Genomic DNA, 14,988 nt, shown 5'->3' on the forward strand with positions numbered 1-14,988 from the left:
AGACTCCGTCAAAAACAACAAAGTTGGTTTCTTTTTATTGTTACCAGGCTTATCTGGTAAATTTCTGCACGTGCCATTTCAGAGTGAGCATGCGTTGTAAAACTTCCATAAATTAAGTAACTTGAATTCACAAAATGGACCATAATCAATAATCTCGGAGATGAAACATGATGGTCTAACTAGAGAGCTGAACATGAATCTATGACAGAGGTTTATCAAGATGTACTTATCAAACTCGTTCCTGTATAAAAAATTGCGGAAAAAATTAATACATGTCAATACCCTTTTATAAAATGATAAAAATATTGTGCTTCTAGTTTAAATGGAAGCATTATTGTAAGTTGAGATGAAGGGATTTTCGAGAGTAAATTTTATTTTATTCGTAGGCAAACTCCTCAGATTCACCAGATTCTAAGGATTCTCCAGATTCAGCTGATTCTCCGGACTCGCCAGATTCCCCGGACTCGCCTGACTCCCCGGACTCACCAGATTCCCCGGATTCTGAGGTCTCCCCGGATTCCCCGGACTCCTCAGATTCAGTAGATTCCCCAGATTCGCCCGATTCTCCGAATTCAGCGGATTCCCCGGACTCGCCGGATTCAGCAGATTCCCCGGACTCGCCAGATTCCCCGGATTCAGCAGATTCTCCTGATTCGGCTTGTGTCTCTGTCTCCTCAGAATTAAACAAGCTTCTTCGCCTTTTTTCGTGGCCTTTATCAGACTTCCCAGAAGCTCCTGATTCTGCAAGATTTCCTGATTCATCAAATTCACCAGAATTAATCGAGTCTGTACCTGGATTGATAGATAACGAAATAATTCACTTTTAAGTATTGTAAATGCTTCATAACAAGACAAATTCATATAAAAATGCATTTTGCTGATCAGTGTAAACAAACTCCTCTCAAGGAAGGGACGGGAGACAGTTTTTGAAATACACTGTCGACGAAATAACAAATACATAACGTTGCGCAACTCGGAAATGTCATTATCTTGTCACTTTAAATAGCAAACGATGACAAGACATTTTGATCCTTGCATGATAACTTAGAGAAATTAACTGCAGACATTTCAATTCAGCAAAGATGGAACCCGGAAGTGGACTTGCCTCCACCGGCGCGCTTATCAGTTATTTGTCTCTGATGGATCAGGGACTTTTCAAGCAATTGGTGCAAGAACAAACTGTAGAAGGATATCATTTCTGATGCCCAATATAATTCTCTTGTTACAATAACGTGTTGTTTTTCAATAATTTTAGCTCGTCTGAACTATTTACTTACCATGTGGTCTTGACGAACAGCATTCTAGAGATAAGATCAATACACAACAAACAAGTAAAACATTTGAGATCTTCATTATGTTTCTTCTGATTCTGTGGATTGGAGAAAAAGGAATTGACCGTTATATAAATTTTGTCTTGGAGAAACCAAATTTAAAAACAAGTTACGTCAAATCTATTTCGACTTTGCAGAAATTTACAAAACCGTTAGAACGATATTGAGCGGAAAATGTACTTTCACAAGTTTAATTCACCACAGAAAATCAACACGATCAAGGAATCACGTTAATTTATGAAGAAGATCTTTACTTTAGGTTGTTGAGGGGAAATTTTTGCACATAATTTAACAACGCAGGTCGGTAATAAAACTGAATTTTATTTCTAATTTCAAGTCTAACTTTTGATTCACTTTATTCTGATACTCTAACGATCAATTTGAAATGGTTTAATGAGTGTAAGAGATAAAAATCTATGCTAATCAAGCTTTAAGAAATATTGATAATTGACCGTTCGCTTCTACAAAAATCCTCCACCTTAACTGTGATCTCCAAGTTAACTCTTACCTAAGGAAAAAAATAGTATCAAACTTATTCATTCGATATTCGTGCCAAGAGTTGTCCCTTGTTCGTGCGTTATCGATTTTTCACGTAAACATGTTCACGTATACTTTCGTTAGGTGGCGAATTTTTTAAATAAAATTGGTCTTCTCTAACTATCCACGTGATTTACAATCCGAGAAGCAATCGCTCTCGACAATATTCCTCAAACAAAGAAAAATTAAAGAGATCACGTTCTCTTTCTCTTAGATCTTAAACTATAGGTCAATGAAAATCAACTGGTGAAAGAAAGGTTTCACTGCAACTTTAACTTTAGCAGAGGATTTCATGGGCTACTCTGCTAAAACGCAGAATTTCCCAGTAAGCCTCGCTAGACAAGATGGCTCTGCGTCATCGGATAGAGAAACTAACCTATCCCGGACCTAACAGAATTTACTTATTGTACCCTAAAGATCTAAATAAACCATACGAGAGCAAAACTAACAATTCGTTGGTTACGAGCAAAGATCGATGGTTATCAGTGCGTGGCTAATAAAAGTAGTTATACACGATGTGAATACACCGGTAGGGAGAGAACATGCATATAGCATGGTTTCCACGCACAACCTGTCGGTTGATCTCATTTTTAAAGCTATGTTGGAAGTCAGAAAATAAGATCAAAGAGCAATCATGCAAAAAAAGTTTTGATAGCACTTTAGCCGCAGAAACCAAGGTAAAATAGTTTTGTTATATAATCCATGTGTAAAAAGTCGCCCAAGTAAATTATTCTTGTCGTTTGCGTGGGCTGATCTTTTAATGACAAGTCTGTAATGGATTGTCTTGTATTGAGCAAAGTGTAAATAAACACGATGAAGTGGTACAACCAAAGATTGAATACATCGAATCCATGTTACAAATCATGAAACATCGACATTCGTTAGAATAACTTTCTTTTATCTCGGGAAATTGTGAGTTGTAGAGGTTTCTAACATATGACAAAGATTTCTTGTTATAAGTCACTGGTTCTGCTTTTATAATGAAACAGTTAAAAACTTACCTCCTCTGTTACCTTCTCGGTAAATGAAAGCTATGGTATGATATTGTAAACAATGTCCTGCTGTTTAAAAGAGGTAAACAAATAATGAAAGACAAAGATTCCTTTCAATATATCAACATTTCGACCAATCAGAAACAACCTCGTGTCTAAGTTACACGAGCTCACCCTACGTGGCTTAAAGGAAACTAGAATCTGAAATTGGGAATTACTTACACTTAAATGCACAGGAGTAGTTAAATAAGAGCAACAAATATTAAAAGAACGTCAGATTGTTCATAGAATACAAACTGCTTTCTTTAAATCCGATATTGCGAACGGAGTTTGTTGAAAACGATTAATTAATTACCTGGGTTGAAGGTACCAGAAAAAAGGCCAACAGGTGACAAAACCTTTCCCGAAACAAGTTGTGTATGACTCTGGAATAACACTTTTGAAATCGGACAGAATCATCCAAAGCATCAGCCAAAACTGTCTGACATATCTTACAGCCGGCCCAAACTCGACGAAAGTGCCTGACATTAGAGGGAACCATTTGAAAACAGATGAAGCCGTCAAAAATCCGACTGAGCGGACGAAAGCATCTAACTTGATCGGAAAGAGCCACCTGAGCGCACTGAACCATCCCAAATTGAAGAGAACTGTCTGAAACTAAACGAAAGAGCTCTAACTCAGACATTTAAGTCCAAAAATCCCACAAACCTTCCCAAAATTAGACGGACGGAAGCGTCCGAATGCAAACTGTAATTGAATTGGATAGAACCAGGAAAATTAAACTGAACTCTTAGGAAACTGACCGAACGGCCCAAAATCGGATGGAAACTTCCAAAATCAGAGAGAGCCGTTCATAACACAATAGGATGACCACTGTTTACTGAGGAAGAAGTTGCATTACTCACACAGCACGTTTTCTACGAGTGACGCGTTTTACATGTCGAAATAAATTCGGGACTTACATGCGAACACAATAGGGCACGAGACTAGATGTTCCTTCTCACAGGTTTTGTTTTTCCATCCCAACCAGTAGTTTTATTGCAACTGTAACACCTCACAACACAGCTAATAATCTTTAGAAGTTTTGTACTACTTAGGAAATCTACTTGACAGGATATTGCAGAATAAATCTACATAATTATGATGGTTAATGCAAAGAATGTCGCTAACACTTGCTAGGATCGACATTATCCAAACCAAGTTACCGGTGCCATCCCACGAGCTGGATTGGCATTTGCATTGATAATGTAAATGATCCGATGTTCAAGTTCACCAAGGAATTCTTCACGTTACCCTTCTTAGGGCGAAATGTTTCAGGATCGTGATGAAATAAGTGATCTGAGAATTGCTTATGTGAATAACCGAGAAATTGACATGAATAAAAAGAGCCTTTCAAAGAAAAGAGTAATACCCTTTCTTTAAAACCTCAAAATCTTCGTTCTTCACTCAACCAGGTCGACCAATGCGGGGTAGCTAACATTCCATCTGAAACTGTTTATCAATATTTATGTGAAGAATAAAAAAAGATTTGAATCGTAAATTATCTTTGTAACGTGTTTCTCATCTCAAAGAGCTCTATGAACCATGCCATGTATGAAATATCACATTGTTTTTTCATCTATAGAATGTATATAGATTCCCACTATGAATAGTGTACTGACAATTTGATACGAAGGGCGGAAAAAGTACTTGGAGGTGAGCTGGCCTTTCATAGAAAGAGCTCTTAACTGTAGCTTACTGTAGTACTTAGGTTATTCGGTTTATTTCTTTTAGTTATAAGCTCAGATAAAAAAAAAAAAAACCTGCCAAATTTCATTGTCATTGAGATGCTCTCACAACTGTGTGACCTAGCTATTTCAAAAGTAGAGCTAGATTTGTATTGCCTGTAATAATTTTCCTATCGTCGATTAAAATTTGAGTCCAAAAGTGGCGAATCAAGGCGGCATCCTTTCTCACGACAACCTCCCCCACGTTGATGACTTGTCTAAGGAACGTTTTTATTATGATCACAACAAACAACTCATACTTTAATATTGGCAAACAATGCACGACAGGCAAGTATCTACAAAGGCAATGGGGGTGGAGTGGGGAATAGGGTAGCATATACAGTGTCTGGTGCTGATGCACACCATCTCATTTTTCACAAATTATCTCTGAAGAACATCGTTTACGGATACGGGTTCTGCGATAATACTCTGAACATGTCAATGGAGGTGTGGGTGAGATGATGACAAGTAGCTGTAAAACATCACTTTTGTCCTTTCTTTTTCTTGGATGGAGATTTTTCAGAAGTAGCTGATCCCGGATGCTGCGACTTTTTAGGATGAGCCTCGCGCTTGGTTATCTGATGTACGAAATAAGAACATTGATAACGTAATTTTTCAATAAAAATCGCTTATCCCTATCATCACTTGCGTTCAGAAATCGCGTTGATTTCTTTCAAAATTGAACAGAACGAAAGTGTCCTCCATAAAAAAAATGGGGACCTTTTAAGTTGATGGAGTTGACAGCGAGAAGATCCCTGTGAAGACCTAACATTATGAAGAATACTTAATCACTTGCTAGGTCCCATAAACGACAGCAGGAAAAGAGCTAGCGGCATTTCCTTTAAGAAATTAATGACCAAACTCATAAAAATCAACAAAAGAAGCAGTTACCCCTTTCAAAATTTTGTATTTCAGTTCTTGTTGGGTTAGAGGTCGTTGGTCATCCTCGGAACCTGACGAAGCATCTGAGTTGTAATCATCACCAGTTGTAGGCGGAACAATCGCCACTGAAGTCATTCCTGGCTGAGGCCCCTGACCTAAAAGACCTACTGCCACGGCGGGCTCACTATCACCATCAGTTTCCTTGAAAATAAGTAACGAAACATGCGCGATTACAACCATCGCAAAACAGAACATATTTACATAACAATGTGAACATTGAGAAAGAATTTTTTTTTCGTCTTGTCACGAGCGTGGGACAAAGAAAAAATTCTGAGTCCCCATGTGAACATTATTTGCAGTACACTGTTTACCTTTGAAGAGACAAAGCCATGGACTTGAAGAAGCTCATTTGTTCTTTGTTCGATTAACCCAAGGAACTAAAATCAAATAACAATGGAAGTTAATACATGTATACGGCGGTATCATCCTGGCAGATTTAGTTGATAGGCGCTCTGACAAGCTTTTACTGAACGATTTGAGGTGAACAGTGAAACAAGAGAAGAAAAAGAAAGAGACACATTCAGTTAGTATTCATATTCCATGTAACACATACGTGTAAACCAGTTGGGCATATTACTATATATTGTGTTACTGGACAAATACAAAGAGGTTTGACATAGCCAAACAACAGCGAGTTCTCAAAATTTTATGAGATTTAATAGATGTTGTAGGTAAATCAAACTTAAAAGGACTTCAACTTTCTTCGCAACGTTTTTTCCCTTCCATTTTTATTTTCAACATCCCGAAAAGGTAAAATCTGGAAACGAAGGCTACGAACTGGGAAGACTACCAACTGTCACTTGTGTTTTGGCCATTTTCCTATACATTATGGTGACGTACAGTACACACTCAAATTGTGTAAACTTATTAACCTGTCTAGTACTGAATAAATCAGCCCGATGAAAAAGGAAAAAACTGCAAAGTCCTTCGCTACCTGCATCATATTGGCATCAGTAACTCCAGATGTTCCTCCAAGCATGTCTGTTATGGCGCTTCGGTCACAGTTGATCTTGTTAAATAAAGAGTCCACCCCTGAAAATTAAGAAGAATACAGCACAATTATTGGCTAATCAAAGTTAGTGGCTAGTTTCAACAATCATCACAGACGGGTCCACTTATAAGAAAGCATAAAGTACGTCCTAACGAGAACTTTTCGTCGTCAATTCCGATATGCCTTTGGAATATCTTCTCTTGTCTGACTTCATAAGCGATAATCTTGTTTATCACAGGTAAATTTCAACAACTTAAAGCACTCGAATGCTGACTGTCACTCAGGTTAAATGAACTTAAAGGCTGGTCTTTTTTTCTCCGCAGAAAATTGTTGTAGATCAACTGAGCCTTAGTTTATAGGAAATTTACCTGATTTTAGTTGTTCAATTATTTTCTTGCTCTGCTTAAACTGCGTGTCATATTGATCAGCTTGTTCCGTGGATGATGATAAGTTATCCTCTAAACCCTTCAAAAGGGCTTTCCTTTGGCTAGCCATCTCCACTTCCTCACTTTTGAACTTCTCAATTTCTGCTTGATTCTGATGATAACAAGAAGCGCGCATATACATGAATTTCTCTTCCTTATCTCAAACAAGATATTAAACTAATGCTGGCCAGTGACAAAATTGTTCATGCACCAAACGAGTATTTTTGCGGTTACAGTTAATAAAGTTGGGTTCTGATTGGAGACCTGAGGTTACCGGTGTTCAACAGTATCAAGCAATGTATCCATAAACGAAAGAAGCTTAATAAATTAACAGGGTTATAAAGTTCGATGAGCAGTCATCTTCTAGGGGCTGCAGCTTTATCGATTTACACGAGATGATTTATTATGAAAAACGAATGCCAACGTTGCCACTGGAACTATACATGACGGGGGGGGGGGTGGGGTGGGGGGAAGAGGAGAAGGGGTAGGAATAGAAATAACTGATAATATCACTTACGATATCCGTAAACGTTTTCCTTTACCTCGTTTATTTGTTCTTGCAGCTGCTCGATTTCATTATTGAGTTCGTTGACGTAGTTGAAGAGGGCAAAATTTTTGTCTTCGACTTCTATGAATTTATTGACCAACTGATCAATATCCTCAATACCAGTGGCTTCTTTGATGGTGTGGAAAGCTGACTCGTATGACTAAAATGAAGGAAGCAGTTATATCACATAAGCTATTAAAAAAAACATTCAACAGAACCAGAATATATTCTTATCTCTTTAATATCCCGACAAACTGTTTACGCGCAAAAAGAGTGACAATCGCAAACAGACACTGCACCCAATCATGACATGACATCTTGGGCTCAACTGTGCATGCCTTTGGATAGAATAGAAAATATTTCACCAGTGCTAACACTGAGTAGTCTTGTTGGCTATATCAGCTATGTTATGTCTTGGGTATCAAAAATTATTCTCGTAGCGCCAATTTTTTTCCTATACGCCCCGGCTATCTGTCCTCAGAATTTTACTTGCTAACACTGCTAACATTACTGCTGTAAAAAGGTTACTCAGTGGTATGTTTGGTAAATTCCTCCTTGAATTGTAGCACTACAAAAATCAGTGACAAGAGACTTGTGTCAATCTAGGAGACGCATGACATTCTACAAACCTCAATAGTTTCCTCAGCTTTGTCGCCTTTTTCCTTTTCATCTTTTTTCTTCCTCTGAGATGACAATTCGCCTTCCATCATTTCAGCTCTCTCTTCGCTTTTAATCCTCATGAAATCTTTCAGCTTGCGATCATGCTCAATGATACGCATAAGCTCCTTTAGTTCCGTGTTGTATTGTGCCAGATCTTTATCAGCTTTCTCTTTCAGCGCCATCATCTTCCCTTGCGCTTCATCTCTACCAAAGATACGACCAAGGCGTGTGAATTAAACATAGTTCAGTGTACTTACTTAAAGGGTGAAGAGTCCCCGGGGGATGTGGTTCATTACTTGAAAATCTAAGAATTTTTCCCATCACGATGAAAGAGGAACCTGAAGTGGAGCTGAAACATAGTTACACAACTATGTAAGTTTGAAATCGCGAGGAATCTGTTGGCTTCCCTCAGAAACTTCTGAAAACAAACGTGCTCTCTCTATTTTTATGAACCCGCCAAAAAATAAAATTAACAAAGTAAAAATATGACAACTGCATTCTCAATTGCCCTGAAAAAAATATAAATAAAAGAAAAAAAGATGACTAATTATCATAAAAAAATGGAAAGAAAACGGATACATGGGACCATAAATCTTTGCAAAGTTTTCTTTCAGATTGAGAATCAGTCCGAAAAGAATTAATTATTAGGACTATCAATAATTCCACAAAAATAAATTTACGGTTTGCTATAAAGTCTGGAGAGCATGGTACGAACCGAGCCTCATAGGCTGCTGTGGATGTTTCAATACCATCCATAATTTTCTGCTTATTCTCCGCTAACTCCTTCTCTAGCTTCAGACGAATGGTGTCAAAAGTCTTCTTTTCCACTCGCATGTGATCAAATGTTTCACGGAGCTTACCGTTCTCTGACAAGCAACTGTTAAAGTCTATTTTGGCCTGCAGAGAAAGAGAACAGTCTCTACATGAACATATACATGAATACGGTGCCCCGCAGTGACTATAACTGATCAGCACTGCAAGATCATGCATTACCAAATGAACCAAAAACCTTTTTGGCTCAATAAGGTTATTGATATGAATTGAGTCAAAGCAGAGCGCCAGTGTATTAAAATAGCTCAGTGCCATTGTTTAGAAAAGTCAAGAATTTGTTCTAAGAATATCACCCCGACCTCTGGGTCGTCGGCGCGCCGCAAGTTCAAAATTAAATAACTTTTAGAAAAACGCCAATTACCTGTGGTCCAGCCTTTGATATTCCTCTACAATATTTGAAAAATTTGTGCAGAAAAGGCGAATAAGTACAACATAACTCTCTATGGATGTGAGCAAAATGAGTTGAAATCGACACACTCAAACACAGCAAAGATTCGCAATCTCTCTCGTATGTAAGGATTGTTCATTTTTAATTAAGAAACGCGCGATTCCTTCCATGTCCGAGACACTCGAAAAAGGAAATTCAAAGAGAGTATCCTTTACCTTGTCTAATCTGTTTTCAAGAACTCTGATATACTTTTGGGTCCTCTTATTCTGTAGGTGGCTGCTATGTACACTAATAAAAAAAATAAATTTAATGAACGTTTTATAGAGAAAGAAAAAGAACTGGACGATGAATGTATAGGATGTATAGCATATCAAAGAAGTGCAAAAGGCAGCGAGTTTACACTAGAAAAACAAGTTATAAAACCTCTGCAAATAAACTTTTTTTGGGACCTCTGAAACACACGTAATAAAGTAAAAACAAATGTTATCAGGTGATAATCGGGGTCTACTCTAGGAATGGGTCAAAGAGGACACAGTGGGCCCCTTACTTTACTTCCTTCCTTTAATCTTGAGGGGGATGGAGGAGAGGAGAGGAGAGGAGGAAACACTTTGTAATGAAAGGGAGCCCAAGATACCAGAGGTAATACAAGAGGTACCTGAAAAATAGCTAGAAAAGCAAAAAAACCTCCAGAAACACATTTATAAGCTCCATAATGAAAAATCAGTCTGAAACTTTTGGATTGTTCAGTAACTATGGACTAGTTTACTCATAAAAATGTAAAAAAATGTTATCTTTATTGTCAAAAATCATACATCTTACCCTCCCATATTTTTTCTTTGCTGTTTAGTCTTCTTTTCCATCACTCGTATCTACAGGTTGAAATACAATGTTTAATCACTCAAGGAAGTAAAACGTAGGGTCAGACTCATGGAATTGACAAGGAGACAGATATTGTTCAAAATCCACATAACAGATGACATATATAGGTTATATACTGAGCAACCTGTGCACACAATTCTTACCTGATCATCAAGTCTCTTTATGTCATCATTCACCTCATCAAGCTGCAACTTGATATCATCTAAAATGTACAACAAAATTCCTTTTATTGAAATACTTCTCAAACTAATCTTTTTTTAATATTTCATGTATATATTAACATTATTAATAGTATATCGAGTAGTCTGATGTCAGATTGTCAGAGTAGTCCTCTGTTTGATATTGCAAAAAGTTCTTGAATACAAACTTTCAAAAAAGTGTCTTAAGGAGGCTCCATGGGGTTTTTGTTCAATGTTGGCACACACACCAATTTTTATTTTTAATTTTTTTGTTTTTGCTTTTTTTAGGTCACTAGAAGCCATCGAAAGGGCGATCAGCAAGGTTTGGACTATCATTTACTGTAGTAAATATTATCAAAATGATTTTCGTTATTAAGCTAAGGCTCCTCAAAGGGAAGCACTCACCAGTGATAATTTACCTTTGATTTTCTTCAATTTGCTTTGGTTAAATCTCTCAAAATTTTCACAATTAATGAAAATTTGCTCTGCCTATCATTTAAAAGCGGAAAAAAATAGGGGTTACAAAGGTAGTTTCCTTGCTATTTGCAATTTTGTGTTTTCTTCCTCTACCTCAAATTTGGTCTTCTGAATTTTTTTATCAACAAGCACTAGGGAGGGCACAAATATGTTTAATGGTCCAGCAAATCTTAGGAAATTCCACCAATAGAAACATTGATAAATCTGACTCAAAAGATCCTTATTTTCTTTGTTGCCATGTTTGTTTTGCATGTTAACACTTTTAAAGCTCACGCTTTGTTTGCACTCAGATCTCGTGTGGTCAAAAAACCCTATGGAGCCTCCTTAAAATGCATTTATAACTCAACTTAGGAATTATCAACATTTCAAAAACAAATCAGTAACCAGGCCACCTATGCCTGACATTGTTTTGAGGGGTCGCAATTAACCAAAATGTGGGACAAATATAACAGCTGATGTTTTCATCAGTTGTTACAAAAAACTAAATATTTGAGTTTTTGTGTAGCTCTTAATTGTTCAAACTGATCACCAAGAGATGGATGAAAGGCAGAGATAAAAATTGTCTGGCTTATGGAGCACAATCCTCCTTTGAAACACCACAATAAACTACATAATAATAAACAGCAATTTAATTACCTTCTTTGCTTAAAAGGCTGTTTAGTTTGTCTGTATTTGTTCTATCCTAGGTGTAAAGAAAGCAATTGAAATAAGTAATTTGAGTCTCTTATAAGAGGATAAACAATACCTCTGCCTAACTGAGTTTGAGGTTCTCACATAAACTATTACTCCATCCATAATAAAATTTCACACAGCTAGGAAAATGGCAGATGAAAAGTTATTCTGTTTAGGTTTTAAAGTGGTAAGTACTGAAACTCTTAACTCCCTATTCCAAATTATAGGTGCAGTAAATGAAAAATTAAACATGGCTGCTGAATTACCTGGCTCTGGTTCTGCAAACTTCCTGCTAAAGTATTATCTTTCATCAGCTCTTCATTTTCTTTTTCAAGGGACTGAATGGCTTCCCTATTACAGGACGAGAAAGTTGTAAGCATTGGTCATATTTAATCTAACCTCTTTGTTTTAAAGCTTATATTATAATGTTTATACATTTGAAGAGGTTTGCTTCTAGAAATACCATATCCAACCCAACAAAGGTTTCTAGAAAATCTTCTGAATAAGGGGGTTTAGCAAGCATCAAATCAATTGTAAAGGAAACTAATGTGACAAAAACACAAAATCCCGTTCTGCAACCTGAGAGCATTAAAGATTCAGTCAAAGCAGGAGTTACAAGTGGGATACAGATTTTCTTCTTGGTGGATAGTGATTTTGCTTGTATTGTGACAGAGCATGAATACAGAGTATAATGTATTATTACCTACAAAAAATTGTTATTTGACTTACACAATATGTAAGTTATGTACAATTAAATCCCACACATAGCAATATGTTCCATATGAATACTTATAAAATCAAGAGCATCTAAAGGTGATCCAGGCTCATATTTACCACTGCATTTTTTTTCAGATTTAGTGTTTTGCTGGTTCCATTATTTAGCTCCATTTAATTATCTCATCATAAAATAATAAGCATTTTACATTTACATGTTTAGTTTAAACCTTTATTGGATTCAGATGTGTATATGGCTCTGAAGACAATAAAACCCCAGTAAGGCCACTCAGGTGCAGACAACATCTCGGCTAAGTATTTGAAGATCACTGCACCCCACATTAGTGGAACTTTAACCAAGATATTTAACCAATCGTACAATTGTGGCCGATACCCATCTGCATGGAAGATCGCAAAAGTGAGTCCTGTTTTTAAGTGGGGGGTCAAAGGCAGAATGCGATAATTACAGACCAATATCTGTGCTCCCATGTATTTCTAAGATACATAAATCTCTTACAAACAAGGCCCTTGTTAATTATGCACAAGAAGCTGGTCTGATAAAGCAACACCAATTCACCTTTAAGAAACATTCATCAACTATGGTTTCCCTAATTCGAGCTGTAGATTCATGGAAAATGGCTATTGACAGATCAGAAAAAGTAGTATGTGCGTTTTTGGATTTAAAGAAAGCCTTCGACGTTGTAGACCATAATGTCTTGCTACAGAAGCTTGCTCAACATGGTGTAACTGGCAAGGAACATGAGTGGTTTGAAAGCTATCTGTCTGGAAGACTCCAGTTTGTCTCATGTGATGGTACTGATTCCGAACAATTGACGATTACCTATGGAATACCGCAGGGTTCTGTGCTAGGCCCGACTCTATTTAATATTCATATAGATAGCATTTCAGACATTTGTGATAGCTGTGATATTGTATTGTATGCCGACGATACAGGAATACACATCAGCTCTAAAGATGTTAAAATTGCTGAACAGTATGTAAATGAAGATCTTGGAAGAGTTACCGATCGGCTTAGTACTGATGGTCTTATCTGCAATCACAAGAAATCCGAAGCAATCCTGATAGGATCAAAACATGCAGTGAAAAATGCTCCAGACTTACAAATCATTATGGATGGGAGGCTACTGAAACAGTGTGAAGACTTCAAATATTTAGGTGTTTAAATAGATAATACTCTTAGCTGGAACAAGCATATTACATATTTAGCCTCTTGGATATATCCCAAGCTTAAGATATGTTAAATAGAATTGCACCCTTTCTTAGTCAAAGGGTGCTTTTAAATATCTATAAACAAACGATATTGCCCATAGTAGACTTAATGGCTGTATCGTATGGGGGGACTGTGGAAAGAACAACTCACAGCGTTTAGAAAGGTTACAAAATCAGGCCATGCGTACTATCCTCTCTACAAATCGTAATACATGTTCTCAAGAAATGCGTAGTAAGCTTTCCTTATTATCATTGGAGAGTAGACATAGATTCCTAAGACTTAATCTTGTTTTTAAGATTATACATAACATAAATTGCCCACAGCAATTAGAGAACTATCTCCTTAAGAGATGAGCCTTTCATACCAGAGATTTTAGAGACTACCTTATTGAACATTGTTGCTACAAAGACCAAAATGGGTCAAACGTCATTTAAATGTACCACTGCTAGGGAGTGGAATCTTTTACCAAAGGACATTCAAGAGATACAGTCTTTATCTAAATTTAAGGCGATAGTTTTGAATATTTTTTAGAACACAATAAATCTAATCATTTATGTAGTTTAAAATAAGTATTACCTTTTCTATATATTTTATGTTATTTTAATTCATACTTTAGTTCTTTATAGGGTTTGTCCTTTGATTTTGATTGACACTATTTATCATGCTGATCAATAGTTTATACCAGCCAATCTATTAGATTGCTGATTAGTCTTATCAGTTGAAATAAAGCTTATTATTATTATCATTATTATTATTATTATTATTATTACATTACTATACTGATGATATTTGTCCTATGGTCTGTTGCACTTTACTACAGAAGTTGTTATAATATCCAATTCTCATCTTGAGCTTGCTCCTGTACTTTTCTGGCCCCAAAAGTTATACCCCTTGGATAGTAATACATTAAAATAATTTGTACTAATGCTAATGATCAACATACACCATAACTATACACTGTACTTCTCAGTAAGGATGTGCAAAGCGTATTTTACCACATAAAATCTGTTAACTATGTTCATAACTGATGTCATGCTAATTTTCAGGATAAACAAAAATTTCAGTATCACTATGCAGATTTTTTGGCCTCAATCACAGGAAATCACATAATACAAATACAACATTCTAAAGAACAAACTTACGTCTGTTTTCGTATTTGATTCTGTGTCTCTTCACTATAAGCCCTTCTGTCTCCTTCGATTATTCGATATTGACGCTGAAGTTTAGCAAGCTCTTGTTCAGCTGTATCCCAAGAGATAAAAAGAAAGCATCAAGTAACACCCTAAGCATGTATCAAATCAGAAGTAATATCTCTCAAATTTTGAGATTTGAATAACAAGATAATAGGATGGTTCATGCAAAAAAAATTTTTAAACCAATCTAGCTTGTGATTTGACAGTTTAAAAAATCTAGTGTAATAAGCCCT

The 14,988-nt window shown here is 36.5% G+C and overlaps 2 protein-coding genes across 8 annotated transcripts in view; both read right to left on the minus strand.

Moving 5' to 3' along the window:
* Window positions 1-13: 13 nt before the first annotated feature.
* Window positions 14-4,411, minus strand: LOC113685847 (uncharacterized). 6 transcript variants are annotated; one of them, XM_089180165.1, is made up of 5 exons: window positions 4,272-4,411; window positions 3,216-3,517; window positions 2,870-2,929; window positions 1,278-1,369; window positions 14-792 (listed from the first exon to the last, which is right to left on the minus strand). In XM_089180165.1, exons 4-5 carry the CDS (start codon window positions 1,351-1,353, stop codon window positions 377-379), a joined length of 492 nt encoding a protein of 163 aa, XP_089036291.1. In that variant the 5' UTR covers window positions 1,354-1,369; window positions 2,870-2,929; window positions 3,216-3,517; window positions 4,272-4,411; the 3' UTR covers window positions 14-376. The 6 variants fall into 6 exon arrangements, with proteins under 6 accessions (XP_089036291.1, XP_027059247.2, XP_089036294.1 ...); XM_027203446.2 differs by lacking the exon at window positions 4,272-4,411 and adding an exon at window positions 1,810-1,839 and having other exon boundaries at window positions 3,216-3,355; XM_089180168.1 differs by lacking the exons at window positions 3,216-3,517; window positions 4,272-4,411 and adding exons at window positions 1,810-1,839; window positions 3,083-3,190.
* LOC113685827 (coiled-coil domain-containing protein 63) overlaps window positions 3,868-14,988 on the minus strand; it is an 11,916-nt gene continuing 795 nt past the window's right edge. For both annotated transcript variants that reach the window (XM_027203392.2, XM_027203398.2), the window contains exons 3-16: window positions 14,705-14,804; window positions 11,884-11,968; window positions 11,582-11,627; window positions 10,433-10,491; window positions 10,230-10,279; window positions 9,626-9,698; window positions 8,907-9,088; window positions 8,161-8,395; window positions 7,527-7,691; window positions 6,928-7,096; window positions 6,503-6,600; window positions 5,880-5,945; window positions 5,518-5,709; window positions 3,868-5,204 (exon numbers count right to left, since the gene is read on the minus strand). In XM_027203392.2, coding sequence (XP_027059193.2) covers window positions 5,109-5,204; window positions 5,518-5,709; window positions 5,880-5,945; window positions 6,503-6,600; window positions 6,928-7,096; window positions 7,527-7,691; window positions 8,161-8,395; window positions 8,907-9,088; window positions 9,626-9,698; window positions 10,230-10,279; window positions 10,433-10,491; window positions 11,582-11,627; window positions 11,884-11,968; window positions 14,705-14,804 — 1,616 coding nt within the window. In that variant the 3' untranslated portion in view covers window positions 3,868-5,108. The remainder of the gene's footprint in view (window positions 5,205-5,517; window positions 5,710-5,879; window positions 5,946-6,502; window positions 6,601-6,927; window positions 7,097-7,526; window positions 7,692-8,160; window positions 8,396-8,906; window positions 9,089-9,625; window positions 9,699-10,229; window positions 10,280-10,432; window positions 10,492-11,581; window positions 11,628-11,883; window positions 11,969-14,704; window positions 14,805-14,988) is intronic.

This window comes from Pocillopora damicornis, chromosome 8 (genome assembly GCF_964200805.1).
Source record: "Pocillopora damicornis chromosome 8, jaPocDami1.2, whole genome shotgun sequence".
Lineage (NCBI taxonomy): Eukaryota > Metazoa > Cnidaria > Anthozoa > Scleractinia > Pocilloporidae > Pocillopora > Pocillopora damicornis.

Excerpts from the sequence above, each read along its gene's own strand:
- LOC113685847 (XM_089180165.1), bottom strand. The coding sequence starts at position 1,353 with ATGAAGATCTCAAATGTTTTACTTGTTTGTTGTGTATTGATCTTATCT. Across the intron at positions 793-1,277 it reads CTGTTCGTCAAGACCACATG|GTACAGACTCGATTAATTCT; the intron begins GTAAGTAAATAG and ends CTATCAATCCAG.